This window comes from Triturus cristatus, chromosome 6 (assembly GCF_964204655.1).
Source record: "Triturus cristatus chromosome 6, aTriCri1.1, whole genome shotgun sequence".
Taxonomy (NCBI): Eukaryota; Metazoa; Chordata; class Amphibia; order Caudata; family Salamandridae; genus Triturus; species Triturus cristatus.
In genome coordinates this window covers 220964980-220980045 of record NC_140589.1, presented here as the reverse complement: position 1 = coordinate 220980045, position 15066 = coordinate 220964980, and the positions used below count along the sequence as shown (strand labels likewise).

The 15066-nt window shown below is 39.3% G+C and overlaps 1 protein-coding gene across 2 annotated transcripts in view; it reads left to right on the top strand.

Moving 5' to 3' along the window:
* LOC146816680 (adhesion G protein-coupled receptor F5-like) overlaps positions 1–15066 on the top strand; it is an 873687-nt gene that overhangs the window by 800750 nt on the left and 57871 nt on the right. For both annotated transcript variants that reach the window (XM_085610573.1, XM_085610572.1), the window contains exons 17-19: positions 6192–7607; positions 11955–11996; positions 12109–12168. In XM_085610573.1, coding sequence (XP_085466699.1) covers positions 6192–7607; positions 11955–11996; positions 12109–12168 — 1518 coding nt within the window. The remainder of the gene's footprint in view (positions 1–6191; positions 7608–11954; positions 11997–12108; positions 12169–15066) is intronic.

Genomic DNA, 15066 nt, shown 5'->3' with positions numbered 1-15066 from the left:
CTCTCCCAAATATTAGGGTTGCAGAATTTCAACTGTCATTGAATGAGGAGTCGACAGGTATGCTTGAAGAGCAGCATGGAGAGCTGACTTCAGAACAAAGTTCTCCAATGTAGCATGCATGGAAGTTCTTATTATTATGTGCTCATAAAGTATTCGACAATGCCGTTTGCTTGTGGCCAAACTTTTGGGCTGTTCTGTTGCTTCACATTGAGGTGATTATGAAAGTCTCTGAATTCTCGACTGTTAAAAGGTGGGTGATTGTCAGACTTTATTGTCAGACTTTAGAATTGAAGGAACACCCGGTGTTGCGAATATTTTGTCTAACCTCTTGATGATTCTTTCTTGAGTGATCGATGAGAGATCTTTTACTAATGTAAAATGCGAGTATTATTCGATAACCACCATCAGGTGATGTCTATTGTTTAGAGGACCAAAGAAATAAACAGAGATTCTCTCCCATACATGTTTTGGTAAACTAGACAAGTTCAAGGTATGTTGAGTGGTTTTGGGAGATAAGCAACTGCACAAATGATAGGCCTTCAACTCTCTCGTAAAGATGAGGAAACTCGATCTCGGGGAGCTCATTTAGTGTTAACAATTCCACAATGTCCTTCATGGGCCACTTCAATTACTTGTTGTTGCAAACCTTATAAGACAATACCATCTTTAGTAACAGACATGTAATCTTTTACATTTTTGAAGTTCTAATATTCGTGAACATTTTATAGAACTGCACTCATCACCCTCATAGGGAGTTGTCATGACCGTAACAATAATTGATATTAACAAGCATAAACACATTATTCAATACAGATCATGAGTCCTTGTGAAGGAACAAACAGATACTTTTTCTGCAATCGACAGTAATAAGATCCAATTTCTATTCCAAGTGTTCACTGTTGGTTTATTCTTTACAATAACACTTCCAGCAGGAGATCAGCCAACACGTTTCATCTTTTAAGACTTTTTCAAGGCAGTTTAATATTATTGATCCTAATATTCTTTATGTGTAGCTTCAGATAGCCATAAATACCCATTCGTAGAGACTAGAGCTACTCTTCTCTTCAAAGTATTTCAGAATAAAAATGACAAACGCGATTCCAATGTTAAGTCTGAGAATAGGTATGCAAACTGGCAAGCTGTTATCAAAACTGTAAATCGATTCTCAAATCATGAATCAAACGTAGTAGAAAGTTGCCGCTTTTGGCAATAGAGGGAGTTCATAGTAAGCTCCCCCTCCGGTGTAACACAAAGGTGTCCAAAACTCAAGTTCGTTTGTCACATGTAAAAGGTTGGAAGTGCTGTTTCCAGGATTGATTGGCAACAATGTCCTTTAGTATCAACATGTTACTATCTTTGCTTGTAACAGTAATGATTTGTTCCAAAGAAATCGGGGTAGGTGTACTGGACTTTACTGTAGGCTTCAGCCCCTTTGGAAGGGGTACCATGACACTGTCCTGACACTCATGAATAATAGTCAGCAGGGTTTGGATCTGTCCCTGGTTGGTGCACAATAGTGTAGTCAAATTTCTGTAGTAGCAAACCCCAATGTTAAATTCTAGAAGGGCTCTTGGCTTTTGGATTTTCAAAGATGGTAAGCAATGCTTGATGATCTGTTACAAGAGTGAAAGGTTTCCTGTATAAGAAAATGTGGAAAGGTTCACAAGCCCACACCACTGCTGAATGTTCTTTCTCAGGTTGTGAATAGGCACGTTTAATTTGTGACAAACATCTGCTTGCATGTACCACAATAAGCTTTCTAGCACTTGTGTCCACTATGTTGGACAAGGAACACACCCAACTGGGCTTGAACCAACAACAACTTCTGCGAATGAAGCGAAGGTTTAAAGTAGGCCATTTCAATGGCATCAGAAATTGTATGCTTGATTTTCCTACAACTCTGTTCCCTTTTGTGGGACCAGTAAAATGAAGCATTTATTTTTGTTAAGTCTCTTAAGGGAGCACTTGCAGTGGAAAAGTCAGGTATGTATCTGCTACAGTAACTGGCCATGCCAAGAAATCAACGTAACGTGGTAGCATCTTGTGGGAGACTGTTGGCTGACAAAGCTTGTACTTTATCTGGATCCAGTGTCATACCCCTATCAGAAAAATGGCCAAAGAATTTGAATTTTGTTTGGTGGAACTCACATTTCTCAGCATTTAAGGTTAAACTTGCATCAGCAAGTCAAGAATACACTTGTGTAAGAGCCTTATTATGTTCCTTTTGTGTAGCTCAAATAAGTCATCACTGTAATTGAAAGCATTCATGAAAGGTTGTATGATACGTTAAATGACATCTTGAAAAACGTCAGCTGGTGACACACCGAAACTAAATCGTTTATATCTAAACAAATCAATATGGGTAAAAAAGGTGGTAATGTAACTGTAATTTTCTTCGAGTTCCAATTGACAATATACTTTGTTTAAATCAAGGCGAGAGAAGACTTTGGCACCATTTAGCTGTGTGATCATGTTGACAATGTGCGGACCAGAATGTCGTTCTCTTTCAATTGACTTGTTAGCTTGACACAAATCAACACAGATGTGTACAGTTCCTTCACTGTCCTTTGTGGGCACTACCAATAGGGACAAACCCCACAGAGATGGACCAGTAGATTGCTCAATGATATTCTTTAGTATTGTCTCAAGCCCTTTCTCAACAGCTTCTTGTAGGTGAAATGCAATTCATCTTTGTGTTTGAGCAACAGGACGAAAATCCTCATTGAGTTGCAGTTGCCCTTTCATTATCTTAAGTTTTTCAAATCCATGAAACAATGTTGGGAACTGACTTACTATTTTGCGACGAGCATTCATGTTGTAGTTAACAGATATCAGTCCCATATGAGCAGCAGTATTGAAACTTAGTGAACAGGCACTTGATGCAATATCTTGAGCGAAGATTTAGATGATGATGGACTTCGTTTAGCGTTGATTTGCCTCATCTGATGTTGTTGCTTGGCCTTGTGGGGATGCGTAGAATGTCGTTTCTGCAACGTTCGGGCAGCCATTTTGTTTTCTTGTCGTGAAGCACTTGCCTAATCCTTCGCCTTGCAAGCCATTACAAAATGGTTCTCCTTCCCACAGCTTTTGCATACTTGTCCAATGGCGGGACATTTACTTTAGTGTGGAAACTGAAATCCACATGTGAAGCACAGCTTCTTTTTCCTTGGAGACATCATTTTGTGTCCTTCTGCTGTGTGTTTCTGTTTACTTTTCATGTTCACGACTGACTCACTCTGAGCACATCTGGTCTCCATGTCATCAGCTTGTCAATCAGCATGTTCCTCATCTCTGGCAGGGTTTCTCCCAGCATTCATCGTCTGAATGAATCTGACAGACATCCGTTGATAACTCGGAGACTTATAGCTTGTTCGTCATTAAATTAATTGAACTTACAGTGCTTGATGAGCGTTTCAAGTCTCTCAACATATTTGTCAATTATTTCGCGAACTTTTTGTCATACCTTTCGCAGCAGTTTTTTTATTACCTATTTTACTCCTTCACCGACAAGACATTTTAGGTATTTGACAATCATTTTGTTACCTGTTTCTTCCAGTGCATCAATAAAATCATCAACTGTTTCTATTCAGGCAGTCCATCTGTCACCAATATTCTGCTTTTTAGCAGTGTTGAATGTAGGTGGTGGTTTCAGGAAGGCAATGGCTGTATACCTCGCACCTCTTGCTACTGTTGAGGAACGTATATGCTGTTCAGAGTGCATATTGTGCATTTGACTCCAGACCTTCTACAAGTACTGGCTCATTACTTGAACTGGGGTCGTCTGGCCCAGTCACTGGACTCGCTGCAACTTCTTCCTCCTTTACGGTAGATACTGGTTTTGTGTCTTGTACCTTCTTCACCCTTTTGCATAGTACATGGTTTTCATTGCCTTTAGCATTATCGTTCCGTATGATTTATAACTCAGTGTTGCATAAGGGTGCAGTATCTCTTTCACAGCCTTACTAGCAGGTTTCTGGTCAGCGATGAGTAAACTTATTAGTGCAGCTTTTGTTATCTTCAAAAGCTTCACTCTGGCTGGAGTGGCACTTTGACTCCGCATACGCCAAACGTCAATCTTCACTTTTACTGAGGCATGTGTGACACGCACGAGCAGTGTGCTAGACCATAACAGACTCTCTGGGAGAGCACTGGTGATCTTTGGGTTGCATATCTCCTATCTCGTTTCCAGTTGTAGGATCCTCCCCAGGCTGGGTACCCGTAAACGAATACACCACGCTTGTTAATACACTTCTTTATTCTGTGGCTTGTAACTGCGAACTCAACATTCTAAACATGAATTTAATTCACAACACCCGAATACTTACGTCACAGTTCTATCAGTCCATCAGGTACCATAAGGGATCCGTCATCGCTAAATCACAAGAATCTACAGTAAAGAACCAACAATTTACCTCACAGATCAGCGTGGAATCCCCAACATTCCTTTGCTACACATACCTACATTAAGCCCAAAAATACCATCTGCAACACTACCTTATCTGCTAGAGGGAAATGGAAAGTTTGGACAGGCTCGGGCAATGTGACATTAGTGCTACTGACCCGAAGTAACATATGGACAAATTACCCGCCACAGCATATAGCATTCATCAACTTTGAAAGTACAAACACTCATGCATCTGTATGTACTTTAGGCACAAATTTCAAATATTCAAATATTCATGCACCTAAAGTTGCACTCCAAAATCCACCTGGCCCCACTACAAGCAGCCCTATTGGCCAGCTCTGCCAGTAACCAGTGCCTGAAGGTCAGCCCACATAACCTGTGTCCTAATCTAGCTAAAAGGCTTCCCGTTCAGGCCGGAAGTTTTCTCAAGCTGCCTATATTGCTTACATGGCCATATGTGAGAGAGCTACAAGCCTCCTGGTACACAAACAATTCATTGTAACTGGTTCCCGCTTATGCAGAAGTGCATAAGCTCTCTTTATACACACCCCCTTTTATAAAACAAAAACTACAAACACTTTGAAGCTGTCCTTCTTATATACTCCATATTCTCTATATGTAGCTCACTACCTCCAGCTATAATGCTGAATTCTTCTTATTACAACTTCATGAAAGATCTCGAAAATCTACTTTTTCAATTTTACTTCCAAATATGACTAACACTATTCTGTGTGACAATTACTGACGATGCCTGGAATGGAAGCAAAGAATACTGCACTAGGTTTTGGTTAACTTCAGATCAGAATCCTAATATCAGCGAATTCTAAAACTAAACCTAGTCTTGTTCTAAAAGTATGCAGGCAAATAACTTGAATCTGCCCCCTGTCACACATTTGCTCTCTCTCTGCTATTGAAGACTAAATGTTATCATTGATGTTAGCCAACTTCCTCATTTATGTTCAGCCACCCATTTACTGCATAAAATATTGGATTATTACATAACTGTGTTTTGCTTTTAATTGTTTGACTGCACCAGTTTGTGTCGAAAATCTGCTCCCCAGTGAGAATCGCTGGGGAGCAGATTATCGACACAAAGTAAAAACTGGTTCATGCAATAATAGGAAAAATAAATACAATTCATAGATGTTTTTTTCTCACTTTCATTTACTGTTCACAAAGAAGTGTAAAATAATGTCCAACAAGATGTTGGACATTAAGACAGCACCTATCCGTCATTTTCACAATTCCACACTTCTGCTTCACTCCTCTGCAGACAGCAAATTGTTCATCTCAAAATGGTGCCTGTCCAAATTTGGTGATAGATCACTAAATATTGCAGGAGTGAAACCCTGTAACACATTTGACTAATTACCTAAGACTAGACCAAAGCATTTACCAGTTTTAAAGGTAATCTAAAAAACCTGATGTGTGGCAGGCTGAACAAATGTAATGACTTCACTGTTTTCTTATATATAAGGTTCCATATCCTACTATTTCGTTCTGTTAGCCCGAATCTCACCTTTGCTTTATTTCCACAGGTCTCCCATGTTATCTATACAGACTGGATATTATCTGATTTTACTTGTTACACTGTTTGTTGTGCCTATAACCTGGGCCCTCGTATCTGCCTGCACTTTAAAAATATTAAAACCCTTCAATATGCCACAAAGTTGTTATTTCATGGCAAGTCGTTTCTATAACAAATTCTCTGACCTGTGTTTGCGTATGTGTTGTTTTACTTTCCAGTGTTGTCACACAACCTTATTATTTGTTTGATTTGTTACAGAACTTTCTCAATACAGCAGATGTGATTGTGAAGAAGCAAGAGACGTGGAACACTGTGAATGAAACACAGAGGGTTGAGGGCGGTTCTCGGCTGCTTCAGTCCATGCAGGACTTTTCAAAACTACTTCAGATAAATGACACCATCACAAAAGAGACAGAGACCATCATTTTGAAAGGAATTGTTGTCAATAATGAGACTGCGAGCTATAAACAAAACTTTTCTTTTGCGAATGCAACAGGGAATGTGCAAGTTGCCAACGAGACCCTGTCGACTATTCGCAGCTCCAGTTTAATTACCATCGCTTATTCCGAGTTGAATACCATTTTGACAGCAACTCAAAATCAGTCTGTGAATGGCTTAGTGATGTCAACAGTTGTGGCGAGCAAGAACGACACTAATTCAAGTGAAGATTTTAAGATATCAATGGTGTTTGGTAAAATCAACCGCTCCCTATCTAATGCCTCATGTGTCTTCTGGAATTTCAATGCCAACGGATCAGGTGATTGGGACACAGAAGGCTGCAGAGCCACTGAACAAGGAAATCAAGTCATATGTACATGCGATCACTTGACTGCCTTCTCAGTATTGATGTCGTCCTCATCCTCACCACCTGGAGGCATTTCAACAGAAGAAGAAAAACAGAGGCAGGCCACCTTAGAGTACATCACGTACATTGGTGTGGGCATTTCCATGGGAAGCTTAGTTCTTTGCCTCATAATTGAAACATTGGTTTGGAAATCTGTTACCAAAAATAAGACATCCTTCATGAGGCATGTGTGCTTGGTCAACATCGCTGTATCGCTTCTGATTGCAGATATTTGGTTCATCATTGGCGCAAGCCTCACACCACAATTGTCCAATCAAACTTACACCAATGCAACCACAAGCACAGCACAAGCCTGCGATGCTGCTACATTTTTTGCCCACTTTTTCTACCTTTCGCTATTTTTTTGGATGCTGACCATGGGCCTTATTCTCTTTTATCGCCTGGTGTTTGTTTTGAGTGATATGAGTAAGACAACAATGTTGGCCATAGCATTCTCTTTGGGCTACGGATGCCCACTCATCATATCAGTTGTTACTGTAGCTGTTACAAGGCCACAGAACTATTACAGAGAAGGCAATAGTTGTTGGCTGAACATCATGAATACCAGGGCATTCCTTGCCTTTGTTGTACCCGCCTTAACCATTGTTGCTGTCAATTTTGTCATACTCGCTGTGGTCATAACAACACTTCTGAGGCCTTCTGTTGGAGATAAGCCAAGAAAAGAAGAGAAGAGTACGATAGTCAAGATTGCTAAAAGCGTCGCCGTCTTAACACCATTGCTAGGCCTGACCTGGGGATTTGGAATAGGGACTTTGATAACAAATAGCTACCCACTAAACGTAATATTTTCGCTTCTGAATTCGCTACAGGTAAGTCTGTGATGTCTTGCCAATTCTTTAATATTCAATGTTATCCATTGAGTGTAAATCTATGGTTTGCAAATTTGATGATGTACTCTTTGTAAAAGGATAAAATGATGGCTCTGTAACATCGACAAGCTGGATCTCACCGGAATTATCAGATAAAGCATCAGCCATTGTGCAACTGAAACAAACTTGTTCAAATGTCCCAAATTTCCCAGCTACGTGCGTGAGAAATCTTTTTTCTTTGCATTCCATGATTTGTTGTCCTGTTCCTTTTATTAGAATTAAGCATGCTACAAAGTCTAGAATTTAAAGCCGAAACCTGGAATAGTTGAGCTGATCATGCAAGGAAACACGCGATTTGCCAGATTCCAGATTTTCGTTCTCATATCTTTTTTTATAAAGACTTTCAATGTTGTTGATCAGGTGCACTTGCTTATATAAATACCCCAAAATGCATTAGTCACCAATTCCTAACTCTGACTTTCATTTTCCGGCAAGGTCCAGATAAACAAGTTCCCAAATATTGCATTTCAGAGCCAAATTTCCAAAATTCCCTAGAAGAGACTAAACGGTCATAGGCTTTATTGCCAGTGAGGTCTTTGGATGTACAGTTTGACATAACGACCTGTGATTTCAAATTTCTTAAACAGTATCGGACCCTATTAACAAACTTTTTTTGTAGTCTGTTTAATAGTACTGCAAAACTACAACACATATACTACAAAATTCTTTCCACTTACCCAAGTGAGGCGACTCCTGTTTCCATCGTTCCTATCTTTTGTACACAGAGATCTCCGTCCCAGTTGCAGAGATCTCTGAACATGTGCACACATGCTTTTGTGGTAAGTGTGGAAGGGACAGGAGGAGTGACTTAAAAATTTAGAATACTTATTACAAAATGGGAGGGGCTTATCAAGGGTTTACAGGATGGTTAATGAGGGATTTAGCCAGCGACAAACAGCCACATGTAAAAGAGTAAGCCTGCTGCCTTTCAAAAGCTGCATTTATACAGTTAATACTTTAAAAAATGGCACAAAATAGTTATCAGTGTGTTAATGGGGCAAGCCCATAGACACACATGGCCACCCACTAGAAGTGTAACACCTTTTCATTGATGGGAGGCAGGGACAGAAAAAAAACCCTATTAAAAATAAAATAAATGAACTTATGTCAACTTTTAAAATGTATATAGAGATCATTTTATATTTTATTATATTTGTTCTAACAAACTATCTTAGATTTTAAAATAAATGTATCTTTTAATTTTTGTAAATCAGATTTAAATTAAATATGTACATAACTTTTAGCCCTTTTAATACATATTAAATAAAATAAACATTTTACTATAGGTGGGATATTTGTTTATAATACATCACTTATATATATTTCTATTAATTATTTTGTCAATATATCCTTGAGACAATAGTGCTCTAACATTGTTTTATTTCACATAATATTTACCATTAAAATATATTTACAACATTATTTAAAATTTTAATAAACGTTTTTAGTTTTCTCTATACTTTTCCATGGAAAGATCTCTGTCCAGATTGAGATTACTTTCGCTTATGTGTGAAAAACTACTGCTAATAACTTTACACTCATGAATGTACCTCTTACTCTTGGCTTCGGGGGAAGTGGGGACATATAAGTCTACATTTTGGAGTAGCTTTACACTTGGATATAGTGAATAGCCAAAGTAATAAAGTTACTCCAATGCATAAGAGTAAATTCACCCATGAGTAAACCTACACTTATAAATTTACCTTAGCCAATCGGCCACATAAAGTTTATCTGTTCACTATTATGCACTTTATTTATTGTTTTTATCCTGCTTCTCCCAGGTAAATGATTAGTCAAATCAAAATGGTTGGTAATCTACATTGATGGGCCAGGATATGAAAATTAAACGTTACCCAACTCTTGCCATCTCAGGCCTTGCACAGAAAGTCTGTTGCCGAGACAAAACAGATTATGCCTGGTTGGAAATCAGTCAGTAGTTATTTTTGGTGAGAATTCATTCACAAAAAGCTATACATAGAGGACACTTTGGTCACTATATGAGTCACAAATGCCAAAGCAGCAAGGAAATATCCTCTTCAAGTAGTTATTTTAAGCCATAATATCAGCTACACAATGATGTCCCCTAATTAACTTACATTCAAATGTCAATATTACATATTTGGGCATACTCTAATCTTGTCCCGAAATATTCACCTATCACTTGTAGTCATCATTTGTCCCCATCTAAATCACTAGCTTGCCATTTCTATTTATCATAATCCGATTCGACTCATTATGCCTTATTATCAACATTGTTTCTTTGGTAAATTACTCTTTATCCAAACAAAGAATAGAATTTAGAGTCCCATTACGATGGCGATTGGACAAGCGTCTGACTTCCATTGTAGCGGGATTTGGATCGCCCGACAAGTAGTCAGCGGTCCCACCTGCCATATTTTGATACGACCGCCGTGAAGGAGTCAGAATCATGTCTTTTTCTAGTGCGGCTTGTGCTGTGGCCTGGATCAGGGCCGCATCACAAGCCGCACTAGAAAAGGCATGTTTTTAAACATTCATTCACTGTGTGCCAGGCACCATATGGCCAATCCATTCACTGTGTGCCAGGCACCACATGTGCCCCGCTGGCCACTGAGTAGTGGCCAACTGAAGACTGGGGCACTGCTAGGGCCCCCAAAGTCCCTTTCTGGGTGCCTGTTCGCGGCTTTGGGACTGTCAGAAAGAGATATCCTAATCCCTATGGCTGTGCCTGAGCAGGCAATGCCCTATTGTATGGATTAGGAATCCAACCACTATCCCAGCTGGCTTCTTCAGCCTGTCAGAGGCTGCGGTCTTTCCCCCCGCCCAAATCGCTCTGACCACCAATATTGTAATCCGGCGGCCGACCGATACCCTGGATGTTGGGAGAACAACCACTGATGGCCGACATCCTAATAGGTCCCTTAGTTTTCCCTGACATGGTCCCCTGTGATTGGGTTTAATTTTTAGTAAAAAGAAAACATTATTTCCAGTTTGTGTTTTGATTTGCAATCATTCTGTCACCAAATAACAGAACATGTTTTTTATTTACAGTTAACTAAATTGATGCCAATCTCATGAGTCCAGGTAGTCCACTGTACAGTAGTCAATGCACTCAATATTAGGAGTACTCTATATTGTTACATACCTTGGGGCATAGTATAACATTTTGTGCGATATTTACGAGTTTTGCACTCCTAAAGTATATCCTCTTCTTGCATTAAAATCTGCTAAATTATTTAGTAGATATACTTGCATATCTATGCATTGCGAAAGAGAAGCATACATATGTACATTTATCAACAAAACAAGCTTTTTTACTGTGTGGTTTTATTATTTGCAATGCGTTTCGAAGTTTGCAATATAAAATGTCCAGTCAGATAGGTGAAGAAAAGGCATAGTTTATAAATAAAAATGTAATAATGTTCTTTGCCTTAATAATAATAAAAATGGGCCCATTTGCTCAACAGACTGCATTATTAGACTTTATCTGTACCCTAAAAAAAGTGTTATGAAGAAATGTCAGAAGATGTCTGCAGTGTAACTGCGTAACCTAAGACATAAACGGCGGAATATTGCATTGTAGAGACATTTGGCACACCTAACACGAACACTAATGTGATAATGTAATCATCCAGGAAATGCCAGGGCCTTGATGGGTGCCCATCCAAGCAGTGGCAAACCATGAAAACAGATGAGGGGAGCGGACAACACGTCCTCTCTCTCCTTATACTTGTTATTATTACATTTTTATTTTTAGAGTGGATGGCATGAGGTTTTTTAGACAGCCAAAATTGTCTGCTGATCTATATGGGTCAGAAGTGAGGCAGTGTCCATGACACTCCAGCAAAGAGCAAGCAAACCTCTGCCATTTCCTGAGTATTTTGTGACTGCACCTAGCCAAAACTTCAGCTGATTGTCTTTGTTCCCTATTTTAGATCATCAAAGCTGGCATCATATTTTGACTATTAACTCAAATTAATGTTGAACTATGTACCCCATATTGGGGACTGCAGATGCTAAAGCACAGGAAATGATTTAGTGGTAAGATTATTTTACCTTCAATGTAAATCCCCCTTAATGCTAGTTGCATTCATAACAATCTTTTGTTGTTAAGGGTCGCATATGTTACTTTTGGTCTGCTACAAAATATTCACTAATAATTCACTACTTCTTCCATCCAAATTCTGATTTCAACACAATGTTCCTTCGCTTGGCTGGCAGCTCTGGCTTGTTGTTCTAAAACATAACGCTGTTTGGATACCTGTGCGAAAATTTTACTATTTAAAATGTCTTTATTCTACATTTTAGGGATTCTTCATTCTGGTGTTCGGCTCACTTATGGATGCAAAGGTGATCATTTACGTTAATTTAGTTACAATTACCTATGAATAGTCACTGCATTGCAGCTTGTATTCAACCAGTGTTCAGTCTGACTAATGTTGCTGCTCTTTTTACTAAACAGACCCGTGAAGCACTATTACGCCAGTTCTCTCTCACAAGATGGGCTTCCCAACTCACCAAGGTATGTTTAGAATAGTGGCACATGTTGCAGTTGGTCGAGAGAGGTGTGGGGTAGTATAAATGGTTGCAGACAGCACACAAAGTGGCAAAGCGACGTTGCACAGGAGTGGATGTAAGTATATGGGACACTGTCACAATAAATGTCACAATAAATGCCTGAAACAGTCTGTGTCCACAAATTGAAGCGAGCAGTTGTGCGCCTTTTGTAGCAGTGTGTATTTCCGCTACAGATAACAGTGATAGCCCTTCTATAACATCCTTCTGTCTGGCCTGATCATCATGTACTACAAGTCACTAGGATCACAGATATCTTCTTGATGGACTTCAATGGGTACAAGTTGCATACCAAAGAAAGTACACATTTTAATATACCAGTCGGCTCCAGAAACTTGGATTCTTTTGTCAGAATGAGCTTTGTAACTTGTTTAATCCTTTTGTGGGCCGAGATGAATCGGTGCAATGCAACCACTGTTGTGTCACTTGTATTGACAACAGCGTAGTGAGGACTGGTCTAGTTAGTTGACTCATTCTGCAAAAGTGAAGATCAAATGTCTTGTGTCTTAAGGCTGAAATAGAACCATTTGCTGTGCTCCTGCTACTGGTAGTACCAATTAGTGGCGTATATAGATATGAATGTTTTCCCACATTAAGTAGTCACCGATATTCTAAAAGCTATGCAAGCTTTGCAGAATAAAACAAATCCGGTAGAAAAAAATCACAGATATTCACAATAAGGAAACAGCAGCACAGCGTTCCATTTCAGGAAATATTTCCCTGCAAATAGTTTTGTAATTTTTTTTTTAAATTATTTACCTAGGCGAAGAAGAAAAATTTCGCAAATGATGCACCATGCCACATGTGAGGGTCAACACGTAAATATTTACTCCTCTGGTGGAGGAACTGAGTTAATGCGTTGAATAGCACAATATCTGGGCAGCTACGTTCGAGACAAATGGAAGTGGGCCATACTGATATAGTTTTTAGAATCTGTTTTCGTTTCACAGGATTTGCAAGAACAACCTTTCTTTATAAAGTGAATAGTGACTACAATGGCCTAACAAACAAACCCATTACCATGGTGTAGAGGATATAGAAACAGGCAACAATATTATGCCTGAAAATCAAAAGAGAGTAAGTCCCTACATACGAAATTGGGCCGTCGGCCTGATCGATCAAAAGGCACTCATTTTACTTACAAGGGCTCTGACTCACTAAACAGTTGTTTGATGACATGCTTCATCTTAGAGCACACCCCCTCCTTGTAGGTTCAAAGTCTGTAAGCATCTCATATTCGTATTGTTACTTAAATGATAGCCATTCACTAGAGTCCCATCAAACCCCTCAAAGTAGGAGCATTTTATTGTGATGAACATTACCATTGTCCCTTTTATATCGGTGATGACATGTGGGTAAAGATTGTAGTTTGGGTCCTCCTTGTGACTGCTATAGTCTGCACTAATTACACGCCACTGTGATGCATATGTGATGATCTGTCAGCAAACTTCTTGATTTTGCCCTTCATTATGGCATGATCGGGTCAAGCTTGACAACACACCCTGTAGTTAGATGTTTTCAAGATCATGATGTTTTTTGGTTTGTAATTCTTCAGACAAAAATTATTCTAGTAGATGACCCAATGATGGTGCTGTGAAACTTGTCCCTTGAGTCATGCAAGGTTTGACACTGTGTTTCAGATGTGTTTTTTTTTTTTAACTTTGCTATTTGCAGAGGCTTGATAAGACAAGAGAGGGGTTATTTTTGTGTTCAATCCCAAGGAGAGTTGAGTTGCAAAGTCCTTGATTTCTCTTCCATTGAAAGATGGGCCTTGATCTGACTTGATGGTAAACGAAAAAAATGGTAAAATTGAAGAACAATTTATTCAGGACATCTATGACCGCATTTGCAGGCATGCTAGTTTGCCACCACTTCCAAAATATTGGAACATTTGTCCATTTATACCAGCCGGTGTTGGCTTGTGGTAGTAGGGCCAATAGAGTCAATGGCTACCCCTTATGGACATGAGTTGGCAATATGGATGTTTGCAGAGGCTCAGACGCTGTATTCTTGCTAAGTATTTTTAAATATGGCACTCACCCACATTGTTCTCCACAAGGGCATTAAGTGCTGGAGACCATACTTTCTGTCACACCAAGTGTTGTGTTGCTGCTTTCCCTCAGTTACTTCATGGGCTAGTTCCACTACCTGATTTTGAAGTGCGTGAGGAAGGATGAGGCAAGAGACTCTGAGAATGAGTCCATGGTGGTGTTTAACCAACTCTTGTTTTGGGTGTTCCTGAAGGATTTAAGGTCTGGCAAACACCTGTGTTTCTATTCTTTTTGGGCATGTTCTGTTTCTCTCTACCATTGATTGTCAATAAGGTCTGAGACTGCCTGTAATGATGGATCACTGACTGCTGCTGGGGATTAACATATTCTTGCTGTGAGTACAGGATTCTACCTGCTTGACAATGCCTCTAATGTATAAGGATCCTTGTTATGAAATTAATAGGGTTGTTGTCTTTCCCACGTCTGTAATAATTTTGAAGCTGTAATCAAGCAGGCAAAGGCCCCATCTTTCTATTCTCGCGAGGGGGCCACATTTATTTTATGATTTCTTAAGATTGAAAGGAAAACTTGGTAATCACTAACTAATGCTTAGGCTTTACCATAAAGGAAGAGATGCAAATATGCACATGACAAGAAAACAGCTAGGCATTCTTTCAAAGATTGAGAATATGCTTCTTCTGTCTTGCTGAAACTGAGACTGGCATATGCTTAGTTGGTCATAGTACTTCAGGGATTAAGCCTGATTGCACCAGCATGGCTCCCGTGCCTGCTGGACTTCCATCAGTGATTACATCAAAGTGTAAGGAAGGTTCATAATCCTTTTTTATGAGCTC